This window comes from Sciurus vulgaris (assembly GCF_902686455.1).
Source record: "Sciurus vulgaris genome assembly, chromosome: 7".
NCBI classification, from domain to species: Eukaryota; Metazoa; Chordata; class Mammalia; order Rodentia; family Sciuridae; genus Sciurus; species Sciurus vulgaris.
The window spans coordinates 17,068,666-17,095,426 of NC_136467.1; the positions used below are offsets into that span (position 1 = coordinate 17,068,666).

Sequence of the window (26,761 nt, forward strand, 5' to 3'; positions counted from 1 at the left end):
ATATCCCTAGCCCATATTGTTAGTTTTTTGAGGAAACTCTATACTGATTTCCATAGTATCTGCACTTATTTATATTCCCACCAACAGGGTAGATGGGTTCCTTTCCCTCCACATCCTTTCCAGCACTGTTTATTTGTTTTCTTGATAATAGCCATTCTGGCTGGGGTAAGATGAAATTTTACTGTAGTTTTGATTTGCATTTCCCTGATGGTTAAAGAAGTTGATCATTTTGTCATATAATTACTGGTTATTTGTACATTTTTTGAGAAGTATCTGTTCAACTCATTTGCCCACTTATTGATGGATTACTTGTTCTTTTGATCTTGTTTTTTGAGTTCTTCATGTATTCCGGATATTAATTCTCTGTCAGATGAATAACTAACAAAGATTGTCTCTCATTCTGTAGACTGTCTCTTTATACTATTGATTGGTTCCTTTGTTGTTTGGAAGATTTTTAATTCAATATAATCCCATTTGTCAATTCTTGCTTAAATGTCCTGAACTACTAGAGTCCTATTCAGGAAACCATTGCCTATAACAATATCTTAAAAATGTATCCCCTATGTTTTCCTCTAGTAGTTTCAAAGTTTCAGGTTCCACATTAAGGTCTTTTTAAAATTTTAATTGATTTTTGTAGAGGGCAAGAACAGGGGTCTCTGATTTATTGATTTGCAAATACTGAACCAACCTTGCAACTCTGGGATGAAACCAACTTGATCACGGTGTATGATCTTTTTAATGTGATGGTGAATTCAGTGTACAAGTGTTCTAACAATTTTTGCATGCTTGTTTTTGTGTTCCATTTGACTGGAATGTCATTCTTCATCCTTTCACTTTCAGTCTGTGTATGTCTTTGCTGGTGAGGTGAGTTTCTTGCAGACAGCAAACAGTTGGATCTTGCTTTTTAATCCAATCAGCTAGTCTGTATCCTTTAACTGGAGAATTCAGATCATTACACTGAGTGTTATTAGTGAAGATATGTACTAGTTCCTTTCATTTTGTTTGTTTTCTTTGGTTGCTTTGAATATTCTATGTTTGTTTCTCCCTATTCATCTTAGAGGTTTGAAGGTTTATTGAATTACAAATGTTAAATTATTTCCTAAATTTCATTTGCTTATCTCCTCTTCTAGGAAGATTTACCCTTTCCAATACTATCATGTTTTTTTTTTTTTTGGGGGGGGGGTTGGTGCTGAGGATCGAACCCAGGGCCTTGTGCTTACAAGGCAAGCACTCTACCAACTGAGCTATCTCCCCAGCCCCCTTCCAATACTATCATGGTTGGTTTTTTTTTTTTTTAGGTTTTCTCTTCTGTGTGTAGGATTCCTTTCATTTGGTTGGAGAAATTAGAAAGGCTTGGCTCTTTCTCTAGGGGGTAGGGATAGCATGGCACTACTGTGGGCATGGAGTGGTGGCCAGTAGGGCAGGAAGTGTAAGAATTTCTTTCTGAGAATGATTCCCTTTGTGAAACAAAACTTGATTGTCAACTGGGACCTCTGGGTAGATGGAAGTCTTCAGGAGAGGGCTTAAATTGCTGAAGAACTGAGAGCGTGACTTAGGGTGACCTTTTGGGACTCGTTACTCCAGTTAATGTAAGCCAGCAAGTACCTTCATCCCTAGGACAGGGTCTGTAGTGAGGAGACTAACTACATACTCACTAAATGAATGATGGGAGAGAAGATGGGCCGAATGATGTGTGGCAATAACATTCCACCCTTAAGCAAACTGCCCAACTGGTATGTAATTGGGTCTCTCATCTCTCATCTATGAGGGAATAGGATGGAAGATAAACACTAGACAAAACCCTGCCTAGGAAAACTGATTTTTGGCAAAGTTTCAAAGACAGTTCAGTGGAGAAAAAATAATCTTTCCAACAAATGGTGTTGGAGCAATTGGACATCTACATGTAAAACAAAACATCTTAGACTATTTTTTGGAACTTGTGCCATATTAAAAAATGTATTCAAAATGGATCACAGACATACACGTGAAACTTGAAACTAGGGCTGGGGATATAGAACAGTGGTAGGGTTCAATCTCCAATAAAAGGGGGAGAGAGGAGAGTGGGGGAGAGGTGGGGAGAGAGAGAGAGAGGAGAAAAGCCACAAACTTGGAGAAAATACTTGCAAAACATGTATCTGCAAAAGAATGCATATACAGAATACATAGAGAACCCCCAAAATCCAACAACCAAAATAATAGACTAATTAAAATGTTGGATAAGCCATTTTCCCAAAGAAAATACAGATGGTGAGTAGGCACATAAAAAGATGCTCAATATTATTAGCCATTAGGGAACTGCAAATCAAAACCATAGTGAAATACTACTACACATATATTAGGGCAGAATTAAAAAGACAGAAAATACCAAGTGTTGACAAGGATGTAGAGCAACCAAAATTCTCAATTTTGTGAAATGGTACAATCACTTATGAAAATAAGCTAAAGCTTTTTAAAAAGGTTAAATATTAACCTATCATGTGTTTCCGACTCTTTATTCCTAGATATTGACTCATGAGAAACAAAAGTACATGATGATACAAAGACCTTCAAATAAGTTTTCATAGCAGAGTTATTTGTGATAGTCTCAAACTGGAAATGATCCAAATGTCCATCAAAAGCTGAATGGATAGGAAAATTGCAGCCTGTTTCCACAATGAGATACAACTCAGCAAAATAAAGGAGTGAGCTATTGGTACAGGCAACACTAATGAATCTCAAAATAAGTATGCTGAGTGGAAGAAACCAGTGAGACAGGAACACAGTGAAACAGGAACTATTTATTCAAAACTCTAGAAAATGCAAACCAATCTCTGTTGGCAGAAAACAGATGAATGGTCATCTGGAATTGGGGAGTCGAGAGGTTTAAGTGAGAGAGGTTACCAAGGGGCCTAAGGAAATTGTGGGGATGATGGATATGTTACTATGGTGATTGTAGTGATCGATGCCTGGGTGTATACATGTATCAAAACTCATCCACTGTATACTTTAAATATATGTTTATCCTGGGTACACATAGAAATACACCACAGCAAATCCCACCATGGTGCACAGCCACAAGAATGGGGCCCTAATTAGAATAAGACATATCCCATGTTTGTATAATTATATCAAAATGGATTCTACTGTCAGGTGTGACTAAAAAGAACCTATACAAAATAAAAAATATAATGAGTAAATAAATATGGAGAGTTTTTAGTGTGTCAATTATACCTTAGTAAAGCTGCTAAAAGAAAAAGACACCTGTGTATAAAGTGCATCCCTAGGGGAGTTGCCTGTCCTATCTGCTGTGGATGAGCTTCCCTGCATCTTGTCCAGTAGTTACGCCTTGCCTTCTCCCAGGAATCTGCCTGCCCTGTCTCTGTTGGATGGGGCTCCCTTGGTGTGGCATGGGTCCATTCCAGCCCAGGGACGAGTGGGGGACTTTTGTGGAGAACCACGGGGCCCTTGGCTGTTCCCAGATGGCTCATCCTCCCTCAGGGTCCCCTCAGAGCTGGGCGCTGGCTTCAGAGGCAGTGATGGCCTCGCCCCTGACTCCCACCCAGGCCCTTCCCCTCCTTACTGGCCCCTTGATAAATGCCCCTGTGGGTCCTACCCCTCCCCTTTTAGGCCCAGCTCCAATTTGGTGGAGAGACAAGGGGCCACAAAGGCAGCCTTCTAAATAAGGGCTCCAGGAATGACTGAAAAACCAGGGGTGGTGGGAAGTGACGGCGGGGAAAGAAGGCTGGAGAAAGACCCTCTCCTGGCTCTGGCCAGGCGCAGGCTGCCAGCACCATGGTGGGCTTGGCCTTTCTCCACAACCAACTTTATGTCTGCCCAGCTTGGCCTCACGCTCTCCTAAGTACCGGAGCCTATAAAATCCTGGGTTGTGTGTTAGGCACACATTGTTTTGCTACACAGGAAAAGAAATAGTTAGCTCTTTCTCTAGAGACAGTGGATGAGTGGTTTCCTGGGGCTGGGGTGAGCTGGGGGAGATAAGGGGGTGTTAGAGAAAGGGCACAGGATGCTTTCTTTTCTTTTCCTTTTCTTTTTGCAGTACTGTGAACGGAATCCAGAGATGCTCTGTCACTGAGCCACATCCCCAGCCCCCCCGCTTTTTTAATTTTTAAAATCTTGAGACAGGGTCTCACTAAGTTGCTGAGGTTGGCCTTGAACTTGGGATCCCCCTGTCTCAGCCTCTTGAGTTGCTGGAATTGCAGGCATGCCCCCACTGTGCTTGGCTAATGTCTAAGGACTCTGATCGGGGCTGCTCCTTGAGCAGAAGGTGAATGGGAGCCAGTGTGGGGACACTGGGGGGGGGACCAGGCTGCTGCTACAGTTTCCTAGGTGAGCTTACCAGGACCTGGCTCGTCTGGGAGCCAAAAGGGCAGAAACCATGCACAGGAGAGGGGACTTCAGGGAGCAATAATATGGGCGTGGCCTTCAGACCCAGGTTCTGACTGTTCTTGGCCATTCCTGGGGGCTAGGATCCATGGCAGTGTTATTACCACATCAAGGGCTTTAAAAGCAGCTCCCAATTACCTGTCTTTATTACCCATGGAGAAAACATCTGGACCCTAGTTGCAGCTGACCCAGCTGTTGAACCCCGGGGCCATGGGACACTGGATTCTCATCGGTCCTGGGCTGACCCTGTGCTCTCCACTGTCTTCCTTCAGGTCCTTGTTGAAACCAGCTCTCGGAGGTTGGGCAGGGGATCACTTTAGGGCAGGGGAACTTTTCCAAGTCCTGGAGCCAGGTTGTGAGAAGCTGATTCTGCTCTTATTTTAGCCACTCACATGAGCTGGGGTCACAGTGACTCCCAGGGTCTGTGCCTGGTGGGCTCCTTGCAGGGTGCAGCATAGGAGTCCTGCCCCAGGTCCTGACAGAGAACCTGCAGATTCCCCTCAGCAGCCACAACCACAACAATGATGAGAAATATCTTGCTTCTATTTTGCATCATTGCTTGTAACATTATTCCATCTGCAATGACATATCATTTTTATCACATCACACTTTCCAGGCCCAAAGATACCTTAGTGTAGCAATATCATTAATTTATTCAGTAATTGATTTTTTAAAAGAGTTTGTTGAAAGGACAATTGAATGCTAGTGGAAAGAGCATGAGATAATCAACCAGATCTTACCTATTGATCCCATTCCTTGAACCCAACTCAGCCACATCATGGCACTGGTTCAAAATGGTGTGAAATTAAGAGCCAGAACAAATCTTTTCCCCTGCAACATGTTTGGTAAAAATGAGTCAGGAATGACTGGTGTTTGAGATGATCGTACAGTGTGTGTGCAGCATTTCGTAAGACCATAAATAAGCAAAATTTCAGAAGTTTTTCTGATTAAAGTTAGTCATTGCTAAGAAGAAACTTCCAAAAATGGGATCATTAGCCAAACCCAGTGGGGAGCAACACTGTAGTATGGCACACCAGCCTTTGTTAAATTTCTATGCATTGCATTACGCAGCTTTTGGATTCATTCATGATCCTGTGAGGTAGGTTATGAGCACCCTTTTATAGATGAAATAAACAGAGGCTCACAAGTATGTCTTACTCAGCTGGTAAGTATTTTGAAGACCAGGGGCCAGTCTTGGTTCTTTCCATTACACCTGCAAGCTGTGAGCAGGTAGATTTCTTTGCTATTCACTGTTTTGTGAACTGGTCCTGGTTTCAGGCAGCCTAGGTCAACTCTACCTCCCACCATCTGCCATGTGTCCTTGGGCAAGTTCCTTAGCTTCTCTGGACTCAATTTTCTCACCAGCAAAATAGACACAAAAAGACGACTGATATATTGGATTGTTGAGAAGATTAAATAAGATAGTGTAAATGGAGACCCACGTGAAGTGCCTGACAGAGTTGCTGTATGGTATGTTGGCAATTATTACTGTATTGTTATCCAAGTAAATTATACAACTAACAGAAGGCAGTGACTAGTGGCCATGCTTTGAGTACAGCTGGTTGGTTTTCAGTAAGTTTGAAGGGCAAAGTACTGTCTGTTCATGATTTCAATGTCAAAGCAAGCAAGCAGTTGTGTTAGCAGTCTGTTATTTGCAAATTTAGAGCTTGCACGTGTCTGTGGGAGGAGAAAGGCTTGCCCCAACTGTGGTGTGGTCCCCGTTTGGGAACCCATTCTCTATTTATCCTGGTTTTGTCCTTAGTCCCATGTACTTGCGGACATTTCAACACGTCCAAATGTTCCGTAGGGAGTTGGTTGTGCAAACTCTACAATTCATCTGGTCCTGATGAATTTTAAAAACCACACCGTGCATTTCTGGAGCATCACGACCAACTTGCTTTGAAATGGGAAAGGAATGTGTCCCACCCCATGCAGATTTTCATTACCCAACTACAGAGATAGTTTTCTCCCTCAAATCTCACTTCCAATGTGGGATTGAGGCATTATTTTTAAAGGGCTCACACATGGCTGCAGAGTTGGCTATCACTAGGAGAAAGTTCTGCAGAGAGCAGACCTCACTCTCTTAACTTCTGGAAGGGAGGAAACATTTAGAGTAGTTCAGGTCTTCAGGGGAAGCATGTCTGTGCTGCTGAGAAAGGAGCTAATAAGCTGTTATCCCATCCAGTCCCGAGTCCTTCCTGCTCTTTCACACAGGGGCTGGAGGAGCAGGCCACAAACACCATTCACGGTATTGATGTGGTGGTCCCCAGTCCTTCCCATCCGAGAGCGCATGCGATTCCCCTCAAGACCACTAGGTGTCAATGTTGTAACACAACACGTGTTGACCTGGGCCGGAGACAGTTGGACCACACTTCAAGTTTAACTGCTGGACATCTTCCAGCATCCTCAGAGCAGCCCCTAAGGCTAGAAGAGGAAGCAACCAGGGAACACCTACCTGCTGACTAACACAGGAAAAACACCTACACTCGTCTTCCAGCAATTATGGCTCTTTGTGATGGGAAACGCAGTAGTTGTGGCTATCACGGTGTCCTGGAAAGGCGAAGTAAATATATTTAAAATTCTCGATGAACTATTTCAAATGTACCGAAAATCGCAGAGAATATTAGATGCCCAAACTGAATATTAATATTTTGCCATGGTTTTCTCAGTGTTTTATTTCATTTCATAATGATTTGTAATTTTTCTCTAAACAGATATTGGAACCTATTTTATTGACATTATTCCAGGGTACTTTGTAGGTTTTATTGCTATTATGGTTAAAAGGGGATTCTTTTTTCCTTCACTTTTTCTCAGTCTACTCTTGCTATATTTATTTTCTTCTGAATAAATCTTGAACTCCCTGAATGCTTTGTTTTTATCAGTTGAGAAGATTGTAGTCTTTCATCTGTTAAAGTGCATCTTTTCTATAATTTTTTAATGTAGAGTCATCTTTGCACGGGACAAGCCCTTGATTTCCTCCACCCTCACTGACTACAGGTGTTTCTGTTCCGACTGGAAGGTCCTGCCACATCTTCAAGGGCAGCCGCCTAGACACATGTCTCCTGAACGTTTGCCATGTGGTCAGTGTGACCATGGAACTGAACTTTAAATTTTATTTAGTTGTAATTAATTATAAATTTAAATAGCCACATGCAGCTTGGGGCTGCTATGCTGGAGTGTGGGATTCACCTGTGTGCCAGGTGGCACCTGGTGTGTGACGTTGGTGGGGATTTATCTTCCGCTTTCTCCTCACTTGCATGGGCTCTTGGCTGATAGCTTATTGATCTAGTCTCTCATTCCTTATTTCTGCCGATCCTTAGGAAAAAGGGTCCAGAATGTAAGACTGTGCATTTCCCTAGAGAAATATTTTTTAAAACCACTGAAGTAGACCCCAAACTTGACGCCTTGAAAAAGTCCCATGATTTCTTGCCCCATGCTGGATGCTGGAACTTTCACTGGTCCAGAGATTTTGCTTTGTGCTCCTTTGCAGTAAAGGAGAAAGTACACCCTACCTCATTCTGTGTCTACTATAACCCAAGCCCAAATATACATTTTAGGTGAAAAGTCCTAATACGAATTTTTCTTCAGAAGAAAATGTGTGTGTGCTTTCATCTATTAAAGAAATAAGTATCCTATATAGGGAATACAGGATGTAGTGACAAGAAAAAAAAATCAGCCATTTAACATCTTGGTGTATTTTCTTCCAGTGTATTTCCAATATATGTGTTTTCCCATTGTTAGGGATGCGGTTGAGATCATTCTACTGATATAATTTAAGATGATTTTTTTCTTATAATATTAGAACATGAGTACATTTCTTCATCTAATCATAAACTCTGCAAACGTGATCTGTGAGAACTAGATTTTTCTCAAAGGAGAAAAATATTCATTAATAAAATAAATAAATAAATAAAATATTATTTATTTCTCCTTTTTTGCTATTATAAATATAAGTGACTTTGGTATGAAACTCTTCAGAATCTACCCAAAGTGGAATGATTCGATGGACGCGAAGTCATGGACGCTTTAGGGCCTCTGGCCACCAAACCACTTGCCCGCAAGGCGCGCAGGTGTACAGCGCTTTTTCTTGCCATCACCAGCCAAGGGTTCATTAGAAACAAAAGCCACGCTCCCCTCCAAAGTACTACACCAGCCACTGAATAGATACCATTTCAGCTGCGCCAGTGCACGCCTGTAATCCCAGCAACTTTGGAGGCGGAGGCAGGAAGATGGCAAGTTCGATGCCCACCTGGGCAATTTGGTAAGATCCTGTCTTGAAAGAAAAAATAGAAAGGGCTGGGGATGCAGCTCCCTGGCAAAGCACCCCAGGTTCAATCCCCAGTACTGGAAACGAACAAGCAAACAACCCTTTAAACTCCATTTCTCTGATGAACATCTTGCCCATGTATTTAATGTTTCCTCTTTGGTGAATTGTCTGTTCAAGTATTTTCCCTACTTGGTTATCAAAATCTCAGTGTGTTTGTTCATTGTGAGAACACCACAGCCGGTAACAACAGTAATCTATTGTAAACATTTCCCTCTATTTGCTTTTTAAATCGCGGCTGTTTTGATATTTTGAAATTTCCAATTCTCCTTTTTCTGCCATTTTCTGCTGTTCTGGCTGGCCCTGAGTGCTGGGTAGTCTGCTCATTTCTGGCTCTGGTCCCTTTCTGTTGTCCATCATTGACAGGTGACCCTCTCTCCCCTATAACATGCCCCCTGACAACCCTCCCTCCCTCCCTTTCCTTCCTTCCTTCCTTCCTTCCTTCCTTCCTTCCTTCCTTCCTTCCTTCCTTCCTTCCTTCCTTCCTTCCTTCCTTCCTTCCTTCCTTCCATTCCTTTTCTTTTCTTTTTAAGGAGATGGGGTGTTACCTAGGTGGGCCTCCAACTCCTGGGCTCAGGGGATCCTCCCACCTCAGCCTGCATAGAGCTGGGACCACGATGCACATCACCATGGCTGGCTGCGGCAGCTCTATCGGACAGTTACCTGGCGCCCTGAGCTCAAGGCCTCTCCCACTGGTTGCCACGCCTTCCCCCACACCGGCTGGACTTCCTGTGCTCTTTCTCCACTTTTCATATCTAATATCCTGCCCTTTTCTTCATCCCCTCTGTGATGTCTCCTGTGGAATTCTCTCCTGGATTACTCAAATCATCTTTTTGCCCCCTAAACTTTCTTAATAAAAACTATTGCAGCATATAAAATAGAAAATAGCAGAAAATGTGTAACATAGGCCTATCTACCTAGTACTCAGATTTTTATGATTTTAACATTAGCCACTGAATGCATCTAATTTTTAAAAGACTGAGCATATTGTCAATATTGTTACAAGGCTCCCATGACCTTCTAAATCCTGCCATCTGTCCCCTTTTCCTAGGGTTACCAGGACTCCAAGGCTGGTGTTTATCCTTTGTCTATTTTCTGTGCTTTTGCTACATACATATGTCTGAAAATACATAGTCGTTTGCCTTAAGCTGTGCCAAATGTCATATATTCTGCCTGCAATTGTTTTTCTCACTTAACATGCTATATTGAGATTTAGTGCAGGTGGCTGCAGTTTATTTTAATTGCTGAATAAATAGATTCCACAGTATGAACTTACCCCGATTCACACATCTGCTCCCCTGGTGGGGAGCAAGAAGTCATTTTCGTATTTTTTTACATTACAACTATGTTCTAATGAGCATCTTACACTCCTCTCCTTCAGCATGTATATGAGTTTCCACGGTTTTCCTCCCTAGAAACAAAAATGTTGAATAGAAACATCCTCAAGTGTTAGATTCTGCTAAGCCATCCGCCCTCATGGTTTGAGAGCTTACTTTCCCACATTCTCACCAAAAAGGTATTGACAGCGTTTGCACTGTTGCTGAATTGCTGGCTGTGAACTGTATCTCCCTGTGGTTTTAATTTGCACATTCCTGTTTACAAGGAAAACTGAGCATCTTTTCCCTAAAACATTTTCTCTGTCTGAATTGCTTTGTTACCTCCTGCCCCCTCCCACCTGTCCCTGCACTGGTGACCTGAGTGATCTGCTGGAAGAGGCAGCTCTGGCCAGGTAAGGCCAATCCCTCCAGGACCTCTGGACCTCCCAGAGGCCGCAGCTGCTCCTTCCTCTGGCTCCACCAGGGCCAGGCAGGGTCTGGTGCTGCTCCCTCCATCTCCTAGGACTCCAGGGCGGGTGCTAGTTTTCAGAGCACAGATGCCTGCCTGGGGTCTTCAGGTGCAGTCTCTGTTTATGTCCCACCCCCTCATCCCAACTCCTACAACTTTCAAAGTTCAGCCCATAGTGTGGAACCTCAGGGTCCCTTGACCAGGAGTTCTCGTGAGCCTGGCTGCTGTGCTCCTTGGGGGCTGCCTTCCTCTGAGCCTGACAACCTGGGACCCCCAGGCCCATTGGCCCTGCTCGTGTGTATCTCCAGTGCCTAGAACTGAGTGAGGGCTCAATGTCAAACGAGGAAGAGAGCCTTGGAGAGAGGCAGCGACCGGCAGCCACCTGACTGCCTCATATGCACGGCAACAGGCAGGACTAGCAAAGGGCAGGGCTCCCGGCCTCTCTCGTGGGGCGCAGGCTTGAGTAAAGAAGAGAAGGGCCCTGGGTCTCTCTCACCTCGGCCACAGCTGGTCCACCTTTTTTTTGTCTGTTGCACATGACTGTAGTATATGTAAAGATTTTGTTTGGGAAAGGAGTTTAGTTGCTAAATATTTTGGAAACCATTGCTTTGGGGCAAAATTGGCCACCAACTCTTTTCCTGATCACTGCAGATTTCTAGTCAGTGTTGAACTTTGTGGAGGCTCGGGTCTTCCCAGTGTGGGTTTGCACTTTGGGGGTTCAAGACAGCCTGCAGGGAGACCTGGAGTGAAGGGTGGTTGCCTCCAGAGTGCAGGGAGGGGACTCACAGAGGGTCTGGAGGACCCCTCCTTTGCCTTCAGCTTAACAGGACTGCAGCCATCTTGAGTCATAACTGCCACGATTCCTGGCTAAGGCTGGTCAGTGGCCCCTGTGTTTCTGCAGCACACTCTAGATAGTCAAAACCATCACAGGACTAGACCTGTAGGAACTTTAGGACTAGACCCCAGTGCTGTCTGTGCCACTAATGTGCCCAAGTCTTTTAGCTTGAGCTAAACCAGGTGTGTTGTGACCCGGTGTATCCTGATCACTGCATACACCCCTGCTTCTGTCCCACAGTGCAGGGACCCACTAGTCTCACTGTCACCCAGGGCCACACTTCTAGTAGTGACTCTCTAATAAATGGCACTCTGCACAGTCCTGGCCTCTTTGGCCTCTTTAGGGTCACAGGGCTGATTAGGACTGAACCTGAGCTGGAACCCAGGCTGCTGTCTGCCTCTTTCTTTGGTCTCACAGCACCTTGGGGTGGGTTCTCAGCCACTGGGATCAGGTTGTTCCAGAACACCTTTGGACTGCCACTTCCTCCCTAGCAGGGCACAGAGCAGGAGTCAGTGAAGCACAGCACATAATTTTAGCAATCAGGATTATGGGAAATTGGGAGGAGAGTATCTTAGTAAATGTACCATATGGTAATGAGCAGTGGCATTGGGAGGGAGGACAGGAGGGAGGACTGAGGGGAGGACTGTAGGGGAGGATTGAGAGGGAGGACTGAGGGCAGGACAGGGGAGACAGGAGGGAGGACTAGGGGAGGACTCAGAAGGAGGACTGAGAGGGAGAACTGGGGGGAGGACGGGAAGGGATGGTACGGAGCAAACACCCTCCCTTTCCAGACGCCACAGTCACATGCATAGCTTTCTCCGGATCCAGAACATTCCTGCCAATGGTCATCCAGCCCGTGCTCTGTGTGCCTTGAGGAAGCCCACACTCCTTGCTCCTGCCAGGCGAGCATCCTTCAGGCGACACAGATGGTGGAGACATGGTTCAATGAGAACCATCACAGGACAACCCCGACCAGAGCACAGGTGGATCTGGGCAAGAGCAGGGAGTTCCTCTCCCATACTCTCTGGTCCCCATCCCTGGTGTTTCCCTGAGAGCGCACAGTATGCCCTACCGCCCCAGCTACTGAGCTCTGCCACATCACAGCGACCCGCCTGCTAGATGGCTCCTCTCCACTTCCTCTCATTCAACCCCTGCCATAGTGTCCCAGCTGCTTGGGAGGCTGAGGCAGGAGGATCAAGGGTTCCAAGCCAGTCTCAGCAATTTAGCAAGGCCCTAAGTAACTCGGGGACACCCTGTCTCTAAATAAAATACAAAATAGGGCTGGAGATGTGGCTCAGTGGTTAAGTGCCCCTGAGTTCAATCTCTGATACCAAAAAAAAAAAAAAAAAAAAAAAAAAAAAAAAAAAAAAAATCAATAAAGTAAAATATAGTCTCAAAGGATAAGAAGGGTACACCTATCATGGGGTTTAAAACTCACGTAGTGATGATGTCCAAGGTGGCATGTTGCTAATACAGTGTTGCAAATTTCTGTATTCCTTTATGAATAATGAGGTCCTTTTTCAGAAGCTAATTACTTGCTGAGCTTTGCAGCAGTAACATCCGAGTCATGATCTTAAAATTGTGCCAAGACTCAGGAGGCTGAGGCGGGAGGATGGTTAAGTTCGAGGCCAACCTGAGCCACTTAGTGAGACCCTGTCTCTAAACAAAATGTGAAAAAAGGACTGGGCTGCAGCTTAGTGGCAGAGCACTTGCCCAGCATGTGTGAGGTCCTGAGTTCAATCCCCAGTACTAGGGAGAAAGTTGTACAGAGGACTGAGAGAGCATGGCTTTGCTGACCTGCTGGGTTCTGAATGGCCTCACTCACATGGCTGGGGCGAGTGACTTCCCTGAGCTGCAGGAAGGCACCAACCTGTGGGAGCTGTTTAAATCTGCTGGCTTTTGAGATTCAACCATCCTTGGAGCTAAAGACGGGCAAGAAGGGGGTTATGCTAGGATAGGCATGGGATCTGTTGCTGAGGAAAGTGTCATTGACAGACAGCCCCAGCTGCTCCTCCCTGTGGATCCCCCACTGGTTTTGTGTGAGGCCACTTTTCGCAGAAGCTGCCCCAGAGATGACAACCTGATGGAAGTCCTCCTCAGACCCGTCCAGGGCCTGTCGTCTGCCAGACAATTTCCTCCAAGGACTCCCCGAGGACTTGGCCGAGCCTGTTTGGGACCGACCTGCAGCCGGAGCCTCTTGCTGACCTCTCTTCCACCTCCTCAGGCTGGTGGTGGCCAAAGGCTCTGCTACCTTCTTCTGCTTCTCCCTCCTTCACAGTGCTTCTTGCAGCAGAACATCTGGCCTATCTCAGGTCTACTTCATGGAGGACCTGAACCAAATGCAAGTGGTACCTGGAGGGGTCCAAGGGAACAAGACGGGGAGGGTGGGTGGCCCTTCCTCTCGGTGTGGTCTGCATTTGCCGCTGAGCCTCAGACAGGCCCTCTGTCTGAGGGCCTCAGCCACAGCACAGGTCTGCACAGCACCAAGCAGACCCTCCTACAGCAGTGAGGGGCGGTAACAGTTCCTTGGTCCTGAGACTCACTCGCTCACACACTGCACCAACTAGAAGCGGGGGCTTGGCGGAGCACTGGAGTGGCCTGAGGACACAGGGGAAGCACCACATACCTGGAAGCTCTCTCTGCAGTGCCGTGACCTCAGCAGCGGGTGGCACAGGAGGGGCTCCACTCACAGGGACTGTGTGCTTCCTTTCTATCTACCTTGAACTCTGCGGAGTGCAGGGCCTGGCCCAGAAAGGGACAGCATGCTGGCCTGGGGATACGGCAAAACCCTGTGTGGCTGGGGTCCTGCAGGTGAGGGGTCACCTGAGGATCCACGGGAGGACATAGGGCTGCTTTTTAAACAGGAGGTCAGAGAGGAACAGGTATGGAATCCAGCGACTCACTGGCATTCCCAGTGAGTGAAAGCCCTGCTCACTGAAATCACAAATAGACAGGTGCAACCTTCCTGGAAAGGAGGTTTGGGTCACCGACCCGGCTGTGCCCATAGACCTGCTGAGGCCGTAGCTGAGGCTGAGGGAGACCTAGCACTGAATACTGCAGAGGGACAGGATGATTACCAGCCATGCCCTGAGACCAACTGCTGAGACAGGGGCCACCATTGTCTCATCAATCTCATCCTCAGGAAGAGAAGCCTCTGGGAACTACAGGGGGATTGTCACCCACCTGACAGAGACAGTAGACAAGAGCAAGTCAACCTGGAGGCTGAGCGTCTGCTCAGATGTACTGTGGGGGCAGGGGCTGCGGCCTCAGCTGTGTGGAGGCCATTTCTGACTTCTGCCCAAGGGTGGAGGATGCTACCTCAGGCCCACTGCTGGAAAACACTGGACCCCCGAGGCAGGCAACTCGTCTGAGGGCTTCCCTCGCCCTGGTAGTGCGGTCTTGGTAGTATCCTGTCTCTTGCCTTTTGACCCAGGGCTGGTGCCTAGAACCAGCAGAGATGCCCTTGGGATTTGGAAGACCTGCTGCAGGGTGTGTCTACAGGGGATGAGCGAGGGTCCGTGAAAACAACTGAAAAAGGAAGCTTTTAACACGAAATTAATTTGGCTTTATGAGAATTTAGTCAGTCCTTCCTTCCTTCCCTCCTCCCTCCTTCCCCCCCTCCTCCCCTCCCTCCCCCTCCCTCCTTTCCTCCCTCCCTCCTTCTCTCCTTCCCTCCCTCCCTCCTCCCCTCCCTCCCCCCTCCCTCCCTCCCTCCTCTCTTTTTTTAATCTGGTCACGCACAGATCGCCGAAGTTAGGAGTGGACGAGTTTGAAGCCGGCCCGGAACCACAGCGGTAAACTTCGCCGCCGGTTCTGATTCCCAGGCTGCCGGCCGCCCCGCGCTGGGTTTGGGCTGCTGCTAGGACTTCGGTAATAGGGTGCCTGGTGACGCCGGGCAGGGGTGCGTGCGTGCGGCCGCCCGGCCGGGACGGCTCCACTTGACTGGCAGGTGGAGCGCGGGCGCGGACCGCACGGCCCGGACCGCGGGGCGCGGCTGCGAGTCCCCGCCTCCCGGGGAGGGGCTCCTCTCCGGCGACCCCAGACCCGGTGCCCGGAGTGGCCGGGCGCGTTGGTGCCGTCCCTCGGAGTGAATCAGAACTGTGGCGCCCTGCTCTAGTAGTTCGTTCTGAACTATGAAACATCAGCCCTAGTGACGCCTTTCAGGGGAAAGTGACAACGGCTTAAGCTTTTCTCTGCGCAGTTTTTCCTGGTGAGCAAGGTTTTCAACTCGAAAGGTTCCCTTGTAATTACGCCCCGAGTTTGTGCTTCTGGCTTCGCTTCTGCTCCGTGTAGTCAGCAGTTCGACGGCTGCCACAGAGCGAGCAGGGGACAGGCGACAGACCCGTGTGATCAGAAAGCAACGGGGGCCCGCGCGGGACCTCTTCGCCGCGCTCCCGGGCTCGGCCCCGCGCTTAGTGTGAAAGGCAGGGCTGTGTTTGTGAAATGCCCTTCTCTCCCCTTGATGTTGAAGAGGCGAGGCTGGGGTGGGAGAAGGGGGAGGGGAGGGGGACCAAGAAAAAGGGGAGGAGGAGGAGGATGTGAATGTGATGTTAGATTTAGGAATCCAGTTTAAAAGGAAAAGATCTGGCAGGCACGCCACAGTGTGAGATGCAACCAGAGGGGACCTGAAGCCGAAATTCCCAGGCCTTGGGCAGTCGCGACATTAAAGCTGTTGCAGGCTTGTTTCCCTTCCCATCTCACCTCAACTACAGCGCAGCAGCAGCAGCGGCAGCAGGTCTTCAAAGGGACGTTAGCTCACGTTTGGAACTTTATTTATCCCTCGGATTTTGAGCATATGCTACTAATGAGAGAAGTAAAGTGAAAATATAAGGAGGCCACTCTCAAGCACTTGGCGACACAGAGAAGGGGCTAACAAGGCAGGTGGCTGGACAGGTTGGAGAGGAGCCAGGTGATGGACGGCACAGGGGCCGCTTTCTGTCCTGTTCGGTGTGGTAGCCCCAGGCCCCAGACGAGGCTTGGTCCCTCCGACGGCGCTCTTGGAATGAATAAATAAGCAATGAAATTTCTGAACCAAGTGTTACCTCTAGGAAGCAGAACATCTGAGAGCTGCTTGGGACTTGTCAGGCAGCACAGGGAGGGAGTGGGACCGCAGGGATTTTGTGTGAAAGACAAAGATGACTAGTCCCACATTTTAGTGACAGGCACCAGGAAATGGGATAACTGAAGGTGGGTGGCCGTCCCTGGAGAACATCCAGGAGGCCTGAGGCTGTGCCCACAGGATGCCATCCTAACACTGGTGTCCCTTTCAGGAACGTGTGTGGGGCTGTGACCAGGACCAAGGAGGCTCCTTCCCCTCTCAGAAAGGGCGATCATTTAGGAGGTCAGAGACCCTAAGTACTAGGCGCGCAGGGATCAGGTCTGTACAGCAGCATTCACGTGGACACTTCCAGAGTGTCACAGTGAGCTCCCAAGAGAGATAAGTGCTCTTAACACAAGGTGACTTCAGCAGGTTTCTTCCTAGCGTTAAGTTGGCAGTGCTGTGGTGTGAGAAATCATGCAGCTATGCAGCAGTATAACACAGGGGAGTTGGAAATGCATACTACTAATATCAACAAGAAGTTTCAGGTGCAGGTTAGCAATGGTGTTGTTATGGTGTGGATGTGAAGTGTCCCCCCAAAGCTCCTGTTAAGGCAGGGATATTCAGAGGTGAAATGGTTGGATCATGAGAACTGTAAGCTAATCACTCCATCCTGGTCTGAATGGACTGCATGGCAACTACAGGCAGGTGGGCACTGGGGTGTTCTCTGCAACGGTGCATCTTCTCTGTGGCCCCTTGCTCTCTTGCTCTTCTTCCTGACCCCATCATGAGCTGAGAAGCTTCCTTTTGCTGGGCCCTTCCCCCATGGTGTTCTGCCTCACTTGGGCCCACAGCAATGAATTTGATCATCTATGGACTGAACCCCTGAAACTGTGAGCCCCAAATAAACTTTTCCTCCTCTGTTCTGGTTGGATAGTTTGGTCACAGTGACAAAAAAGCCAAAACAAGCATAGGTCAAGGAGATTCTCATAGGAGGATGCCTGTCATCTCTAGCTTTCCATATGACCAGATTTTCTATCTGCTAATTCCCAAGGGGCCTCTGGTTGGATTTGAGTGACTGCACTTCTCCTTGGGTATCTTTCTTGGGGGTGTTGGTTCATTAGGATGGGGGAACAGTATTGAAGCACAGCAAATACTTCTCTCCCTAAAGTTTTTTTTTTTTTTTTTTTTTTTTTTTTTAAAGACAGATCTGATTTTAATTTATGTATATTATGGTCTGAATGTTTGTGTCCTCACCAAAATGCCTATATTGAAATCCAATCACCAAGGTGATGGTATTTGGGGCCTTTGGGAGGTGATTAGAGATCAATAAACTGCCTCCCACAGGGTGAGGACACAGTGAGAAGGTGTGGGAATGGCCCTCAACAGACCCCAAATCTGCTGGTGCCTTGACTGTGGGCTTCCCACCTTCTAGAACTCCGAGAAATAAATTCCTGCTATTTAAAAGCCACTCAGTCCATATTTTATATATGCAGAATGGACAGAGACAATAAAATACACTCATAGTAACTATATATATGTCTACAATAAAATCTACCTATTAAAATTTTTTTTTCAGTACTGGGAATCAAACCCAGGGCCACACACATGCTAGGCAAGCATTCTTCTGTTACTGCCCAGCCTTAAAACGAGTTCTGACAAATCGAGGTACCCATGTAACTTTGCCATGATCACACATGGGATATTTCCACCACACTGAACAGTCCCCACGTGCCCCTTCTCTGTGAATTCTAACCCATTGCTCTGTCACTTTGTTGGTTTTGCCTTTTGTTTTCTCTTATAAATGAAGCCCAGGGCTGGCCGTATAGCTCCTCTCGTAGAGTGCCTGACTCTCATGCTGGAGACCCAGGTTCGAGTCCCCAGCCCTCTGTGATTGTGCAAATACCAAACAAACAAGTTCACCGCATAAATGAAGCCCTGCGGGGTGTCGGGGTGTCCCCTCCTGCCTCTGGCTTCTTTCAGCAACATCATGCATCTGAGATTGGCCTATGTTGTATTTATCCAGAGTTTGTTCTTTCTTAACGCTGAGTAGCATTCCAAGGTATAGATAACCCATAATCTATTTATTCCCCTGCCTGTTGATGGACATTTGGATTGTTTCCCGTTTTCAGCTACTCTGACTAAAGCTGCTGTTAACATTCATGTTTGTCTATATGAATTCACGTTGACATTTCTCTTGGGCAAATCACCCCCAACTTTTCACGGCTCGTTTTCCCATCACGTTAAGTATGCTCCTGGGGCTAACGATGAAGCTTAGCGGTAGAGCATGTAGGGCCCGCACAAAGCCCTAAGGCCCAGGAACACTCCCCAAAATTGAAGACACTTTTTCCCCCCTTGGTACATGGGGTTGAACCCAGGGGTACTTACTTGCTGAGCCACATCTCTATCCTTTTTATTTTTTGAGACAGAGCCTCGCTAAGCTGCTGAAGTTGCTTTGAACTTGTGACCCTCCTGCCTCAGCCTCCCCAGATGCTGGGATTCCAGGTGTGTGCAACGCACCTGCTGAGTACACTCCTAATTATCCTCTACAGAATGATCCAAATTACCTTTCTTATCTTTCCCACCTTTCAGCCCAGCGAGGTTGCCTGCAGATCTCTACAGAGCCCCTGAAGTTTCTGAACTCCACCATGGCTCAGGTTTCTCCTCATAAAAAGCTTCCCACCTGTGTGACCTACCATCTGAGTTCCATCCCAAATGCCTCCTTTCCATTGACTGTCCAACTCAGCCACAGCTTCCCTCCCTTCACTGAACCCTGCAGCACTTTGGACAGTGCTTGCCTTGTATTATCACAGATTTTCTTTATCTATAATGCAATTACTCTCCATAAACTCTCCGTGAATACTAAGTCAGTGAACACTGAACTGCAGGTCAGGTTCCTAGGTGCCTCTGGCCACATTTTCAGCAACCCCTCAACACATGGCCTTGTTTTACATGTTTCTGTTTAAAAATGCAACCTCTATGATCGGCTATGAACATTGAACTCTTGACCAACAGCACTGTAATCATGCCTGGAGGAAACTTCTCTAATGTCTGGTTTTTCTTCCTAAGAGTTGCAGTCTTCTTGGGCTTTGGAGTCCCAGACCGCATTTCAGCACTGTTTGGGGGCCATGTAAAATAGCACAATCACCATAAAAAATGGAAAAACATGTCCCTATGTAGAGTGCAGAAAGGACACTTGTTTATAGTACAAGGGCTGAGATAAGGAGCGGGGATCGTGAGCACTGGTGACTGATGTCTTGTTTCCTGGATGGCGTTCCATCTCAGCTGACCTAGGGCAGGGACCTGACAGTGAGAAGCACCCGGGAGAGAGTCATAGAAAAATAAAGTTAGACACTGTCACCAAACTCTCAAAGTTACTTAAAATATGTTGTCCACCCTGTGTGTGTTGGCCCACTCAAGCTGGGAGGAGGGTATACAGAAGTGAACAAAATAGGAGACACTGTTCACACACACTGGCATAGAGCCAGAGGAGGAGGTGCCCAGGGAGGGTCGAAATGTACAAGTTCACCAGAATATAAAGATGAGTGCAGACAGAAACCAACAGGAATATGTCAATTGCAGCCGTTCCATGTGCACCAGGCAGCGGTGTAGTGTTAAAAGCATGGCTGGAGCTAGGCCACTTGATTTTGAATTGTCTCTGACCTCTATTAGCTGCGTGACCTTGGGCAAGTGGCGAGACCTCTCCTCGCCTCGATTCCTCCTCAGTAAGAACAGGGAGAGTACATCAACTGCTTCTTCGGTTGTCCTAAGGATCACATGTTAACATTTGCAGAGCATTCAGAACAGTACCTAGTGTGACACTGTAAGCATGCATCAGAGGAATCATATTTTAAAAAATGCCTACATAGCACCTGATTTATCGGAAGAAGTAAATCTTGTGGGATTTGAGAGAAACAGTAAGTGGGAGGTGAGGTTATATTTCTATTTAGCATTTTCACCAGGGGGCCAGGGAAACATGAGCCTGACAACCTAGGTGTCACCTTGGTACATGGTAAGCCCAGTGGGCAGAGCTGCCACTGCTGTCCTGCTCAGCCTCTTGTGAGTCAGAAAGACCCAGGGAATGTATACACTCAGGATTAACTCAGGGAACGCTCCCACTCAAAGAGAAACCAATATTTAAGTATCTAAAACATTAGAAAAACAATTCTATAAAAATAACACAATCACAAAGTAAAAGCATGGATGGATTTAAAAACCAAACCAAACTACAACTAAACCAAGACCCAGGAATGATCAGTCTAATACCAAGAGCGGCTGGGGCCATGACATTCCTCTGAAGAGCCCGGTAGGAGAGTGTTTGACCAACACGTGGTAGAAAGAACTCCACTGTGCTTCGCATGGAATCAAAAGCACACAACAGGCAAGTGCCAGGAAACAAGCAGGGGTGCTTTCCAAATTCATCAGGATGCCAAAGATCCCACGATCAACTCTGATTTACAAAATGCGGTAGAGGATTGCATGAGGAGACTCACCGTACTGTCCAGAGGAGACCTAGACATTACATTCCTTGAGCGAAAGGCCTTTGCAGTGTCACACCTGCAGCAGAGGAGCGAATGGCCAGAACCTTACCAGTTGGGAAACCCTTCATGTGTGCAGGGCATGGATGCTGAGAACGGAAGCCTTGCACCACCCTTGCAGGTCTGAGATGCACCATAGGAAACTGAGCTTCGATGTCAGAACACACGCACACGCTCAGGGAAGACAGCCACCTCAGGGTTTCAGGGAGTACTGCCCATTCCTTATTTCACTTGTTCTAGAATTCAGGAGCCATCTATCCTTGAGATGTGGAACCAGTGCTTGTGGCTCTAGCCCACAAATGACTGAGTAGGATAAAGGAAGGGCAGGTTGAACCCAGGACTACCGGAGGGGAGTCTTAAAAACTGCTGTTTTTGCCACTGATGCTGAGTAATGACACTGTGGGACACTTTGTGGTCATAACAAAAATCACCTGTTACCATCCATGGGACTGAAGCCACACACGTGACCTCTGTAGCTCAGTGGAGCTTGGCTGTCCACATCAGCAAGTTAGTGTCCATGGTGTAACTGCTGTTCTAGTATGAAAGGAACCTGGCACTTCAGCAAAAGGGCACGTGAAAGACTTTTATTAAAAACCAAATAGTAATCGAGACTTCAAGCCCACTCACATCACAAAATGCAGGCTTGTTTCACATCAGTTGTTGCACAGGCTTTGTCCTGGTCACATGGACCCACCTTACAAATTCACATAGTCCCTTCTGTCTGCTATGAATCCTTCAGCCTGAAGCCTGACTTTCCACTTTTCTTGGGACAGAGGAAAGCAGGGTTATTACACACTTCACATTCAATTTTCTTCTTTCCTCTTTTCTTGTCCGATTTTTTTTGGAAAATGTTCTTTTATGTCCCTTTCTACTAATAACAAATTAAAAAAACAACAACCTGTCATCACATCCAAGAACAATAAGGCACCCAAACACCTGTATCCAAGAAAAGATAAACTTTGAACTCCGAAATTAAATCAGATGTTAACAAACTCAGGGAATTTTATTTCAAACACCAACTTCTAAATTTTCCAGAATGTCCACATCATGCATAAGACAAAAGAAACACTATTTCTTAACTTTTTTAATATTTACGTATCCCAGTAGTACCACTCTTTCAGTATTTTAAATGCAAACCATTCTAGGTAATCAGTGAACCTATCTCTCATCACATTGGTCCTGTGGGAAAATATCTATGTAATTCAAAATGGTTGTACCTGCTGGTTAACTTGCACGAACATTAGAAATTACTTGACCTTCAAGTTAAGAATCATTATTACCATCAACTACTGACCTTTTACTACAGTAATAGGATATTACTGTGGGGACAAAAGGAATATAACATCTACTCTGTCAGGTATATACAAATGGAAGTCGAAGTTGTATGGAATGCTGAGGAGGAAAAACAGCAAGTGCTGCAAGAGAAGGTGCTTTGGAAAGGTTTCACGATCTTGACCTTTAGCTTAATGTTTGCAGGGAAGGAGTAAGGAGTAGGAGGTAGGGAAATCAATTAGCTCTTGTAAAAGGCACAAACATTCTAACAACAGATGCCTGGGCAGGGAGGTAGGAGTCATTTTCTTTTTAAGAACAATTCACAGTGCCCATGAGTAACAACATTTCTGGAACAAAGATTAATAAGTTGTAATGGTTCTTTATTATATAGATGGGGTCAGCGGGAGGCTATCCTTGGAAAAGGAAGGAGGTAAAGAGGATCCAAAGGAAGGAGGCACTAGACTGAGGGAACCTCAGGTCAACTTTAGGCTTAATAAAAGTATGCAGATATGCAAACTCTGCACCAAGTCCTTTGAATGAAATGTTTATTTTCCTGGAGAAATAGTTATATTCCCTAAAATGTACATTCTTTAGGTAGGTGGAAGAGCAACAGAAATATATCAAAGGTTGGCCTTTGATATTTTTGTAAACTTTGCAAAGCAACCCACCTTTGACAATCAAAGGGAGGAAAATTCAATTTCAGGGATTGAAACACCAACTGCTGATCCACTGAGATGTTCCCAGACCAATTTAGAAAAATAAAGAGCAAACTTACCTGTCAGAAAAACATTACCCATGGTTTCAGGTTAATATAGTTCCTAGTGAGCAAGAGAAGGGATTGGCTCAAATGGTTTAACTTTCCATTCCCCAAACCAGTCTGCCACACACTAAGGGGGAAAAAATCTAATTTAACAAATGCCAAGCTCTGAAACCCTGTTTTCTGTATTAGAGATTTTTCTCTCAGTTGCCTAATTGTGTTTTCAGGTGGAAGCAATAAAAATTAAAATGTTAATATAGTAATGCACAACATATATGATATGCTAATACACAGTGTGCAGATAGTGAATCTGGAACAGTCTTTGGTGCTAATCGATTTAATATTATTTTCTAGGGCAACATGCCCACTTCAACCACCCATGGACTGAATAGTATATCTTATACATCTTACATTAGTCACCTCTTAAACCTATCATTGCTCCCTAGAATTTTCCATTGACATTAAATTGGGTTAGAGGAAACTGCTGTCAGTTAATTTTGCTATTATAAATCTCTGATAAAAATATCAGTTTAAAGTTAATAGCTAAGAGTCTGGATATATTTTTCTATACAATTTCCTCACATAATTAATTTTAGGGGGTAGAAGGATTCAGATTGGTTGTTTTAAAAAGTAAATAGATTTGAAAATAAAAATTTTCATGTTTTGTTCACAAAAACTTGGCAATACAACACGCATCTCTGTATTAGTATTGATAGTAGATAGTGGCTGACATTTTAATGAGATTTCCTTCCAGTTTACAGGATTTCCAGTCCCCTCTACCTCTTTAAATATGTTAGCACACACAGAGAGTGACAAGAAACAGGGGTCCATCTTTCCATGAGGTTCTTAGATCTGCCATTCTATTTCAGTGCAGTAATTCCCAAAGGTGGTCTCTGGACCACTAACATGTCCACGCCTCATATTCTTTGACAAAGAAAATTTATTTCCTACTGTTTTTTTTTTTTTTTTTTTTTTTGGTACCAGGAATTGAACCCACAGGCGCTCAAACTCAGTCACATCCCCAGCCTTTTTTATTTTGAGACAGGGTCTCGTTAAGTCTTTAGGGCTTTGCTTAGTTGCTGAGGTTGGTCTTGAACTTATGCTCCTCCTGCCTCAGCCTCCCCTTAAAGTGCTGGGATTATAGATGTGCATCACCATGCCTGACCCTCTTTCCTAGTAGGTTTAAAAGGCAACTTGAGGCAGGCCTTTCTACTGCTACATTACAGAGATCAGCAAATGCTACCTCTTTCTCTTCAAGCTCAGAAAAACTGTCATGATTTTTTGAAAATTGTGAACAGAAAAGCTGTCTTCAGGAGAAAAACACCATACTCAGCACCTGTTATGTCATGGGCTAGAGCCAATATCAACGATCTGACGACCTAGCATAAATAGCCCAAGAAACCACGCCTATTTTCAACAATGGGGTAAATTTTCAAAAATTAAAAAATGGAAAGTTATAACAATTATGAAAAGTCACATCCACTTTGTTCTGACTCGCTGAAATCTGGTTGCTTTATCAGTTAAAAAGAAGGCTGGGGAAACTGACAAAAAGAATCCAAGCAGTGTGGCTTCTGAACACCTGGCATCCTAAGAGGACTCTAGAGAATGTATTTTTTTTTCCTGATCACAATTAACAATTAAATGTTCTGCTGGGGTACAAATTATTTCCTGTCCCACAAATTTTAAAAACAAAGCACAAAATCCACATTAGAATATAAGTTTTTTAATTTTTATAAATAACTTATCTGTTACAAAGATAGTTTACCCAGCTAAATCACAAAACCATCAACTCAAGATATCCAAATTACGTTTTATTAATAAAACAAGTAAAAACTGATTTATCAATCTTCACATAGAACTGCAGATGAAGCTGAAAAACAAGGCCTATTTTTAAAACAAAATGCATCCAATGTAAGGGCTCTGGGTCTATTGTCTAATTACCTAGGATTGTCATATTTCTTTCCATATACATAATGCAAAGCCTGGAAGCTGAGGCTTTGACATTCATAGAGATCACTGTAGTAATCCTGATTATTTAAAACACAGCCACTTTCAAACATTTACAGTGGGTGACAGTCCACATTACCTCCTATCTTTTACTGTATTTCAGCACTTCCCTTAGCCCCATCCTAAGCACTGATATAGTTTCATAATTCTTTTTAAATGCATACTGTTCTCTTTTTCTTGATTTCATTTAGTTATATACATTCCTGATCATGTGAATACTTATTTTCCTTACAAAAATATATCATCAAAATAAAGAGATGCTTGAGGTTGCTTCAGTGTTCAAGTTTGCTTGTTTTTTCATTTTTTCCAGCTTTTCTTCAGTTGTCCTAAATATGAATAGCCTTGTTTTATAAATACACATATTACTGCCACCAAGTCAGGTTTAAAACAGATTGTCCCAACAGTAAAGCATTTAAACTTCTTTCCAAATAAAAGGGCTGTCGGTACTGCTGCTGTTGCTGGTTTTTAAACTGTACTTTCCCGATAAAAATCTCCCGTGAAAGTTCTGTGGGACACCAAGCAGATGAGGCACACTCTGTGAGTGGGTTAAAATACCTTCAGTTTTAAGCTTCCCGGAAGACAAACACCATGTTGTGTCACCCACTTCTAAAGTCAGCACACAGTGTGACCTACTGATATAATTCTTGTAACACTTTCTGCAATTCACTGTGCAGCATCTGTATGTCTTCACAGAACATCGGCACCCATGAGGGCAAAGTACAGGGTAAGTAGAGGAAAGTTATTTGTGCATAGTTTCATTTCATTAATGCTTTTTTATTTTATGGCATTGCTTCTCTTAGGTAAGGCTTAAAAAGGGACATGATCGTGCTTAATCACTAAAAGGAAAAAAGAAAATTAGTTAACAAAAGGCTATTACACTATACATATAGAAATATAAGAAAATAATAAAGAAGAAATCACTTAAAGCAGACTCGAGAGATCTGTACAGTAGGAAAAGCTTTGGGGTATTTCACTGCATGTTTGTACAGACAATGCATGCTGCTTTCCTTTTCATCTTGACACCCTAGATTCTGGCTTCACAGAGACATTTTCAGGGAAGACAAAGACAAGGCCAAGAGTACCACAGATGTGTGAAGGTCTTCCCCTAGCCACTGGCACTATGCGGCAGCAGTTTTTAAATAGTTAAACCTTGTTCCTTCTCTTCGTGTATGTAGTGTTTCACTGAAAGCTTTAAAAATAAAAAAGCTATTATTCTATTTCTTCCTCCTGTCAAAATTCAGTAGTGACACGAGGGGAAAAAAGTACTGGGAACCTAGGCATGAACATAGTGAGAATCGCTGTAACGGGCTCCTGGTAACACTGTACATGGCCAGGCAGTGGGCAATCCAGTCTTTCAGCAGATTACCTTTCAGGTGATGGATTTCAACTGCCTGTGACATTATACTGAGGTATTATTAGCTCTGTGGGCTGACACAATATTAGCACAACACCATCTTGTCAACCTTCAATTTGACAAAATCCTATGTAGCAGTGAAACGTTGCCCCGATGACAGACTAGTTTCTTGAACTTTAGATGTGGTTTTAGAGAAGACGGAGGGCCTTCTGGCTCAGAAATGCCGCGGCATCTCGCACTGTTCACATCGGATTAAGGCTGGATGGTTCAAAAAAGTACAGGCAGTGCAATTCCACTGAGCCCCCTCATCATCGTCTGCATCTTGAGTCTTTGGTGTTTTGATGGTGGACCTCTGATCTATAAGAAAGCAAAAAGAATTATTTTATAGGTAGAGATCACAAAGTCTGACAAATTACTGGCAACTCTAAATACAATTTGCACTGCATGGCACAAAGCAGTTTGTTAATCAAA

At 45.2% G+C, this 26,761-nt stretch overlaps 1 protein-coding gene across 5 annotated transcripts in view; it reads right to left on the reverse strand.

The window, feature by feature from the left end:
* Positions 1–24,636: 24,636 nt before the first annotated feature.
* TAB2 (TGF-beta activated kinase 1 (MAP3K7) binding protein 2) overlaps positions 24,637–26,761 on the reverse strand; it is a 72,973-nt gene continuing 70,848 nt past the window's right edge. For all 5 annotated transcript variants that reach the window (XM_079146855.1, XM_079146857.1, XM_079146856.1 and 2 more), the window contains one exon: positions 24,637–26,647. In XM_079146855.1, coding sequence (XP_079002981.1) covers positions 26,505–26,647 — 143 coding nt within the window. In that variant the 3' untranslated portion in view covers positions 24,637–26,504. The remainder of the gene's footprint in view (positions 26,648–26,761) is intronic.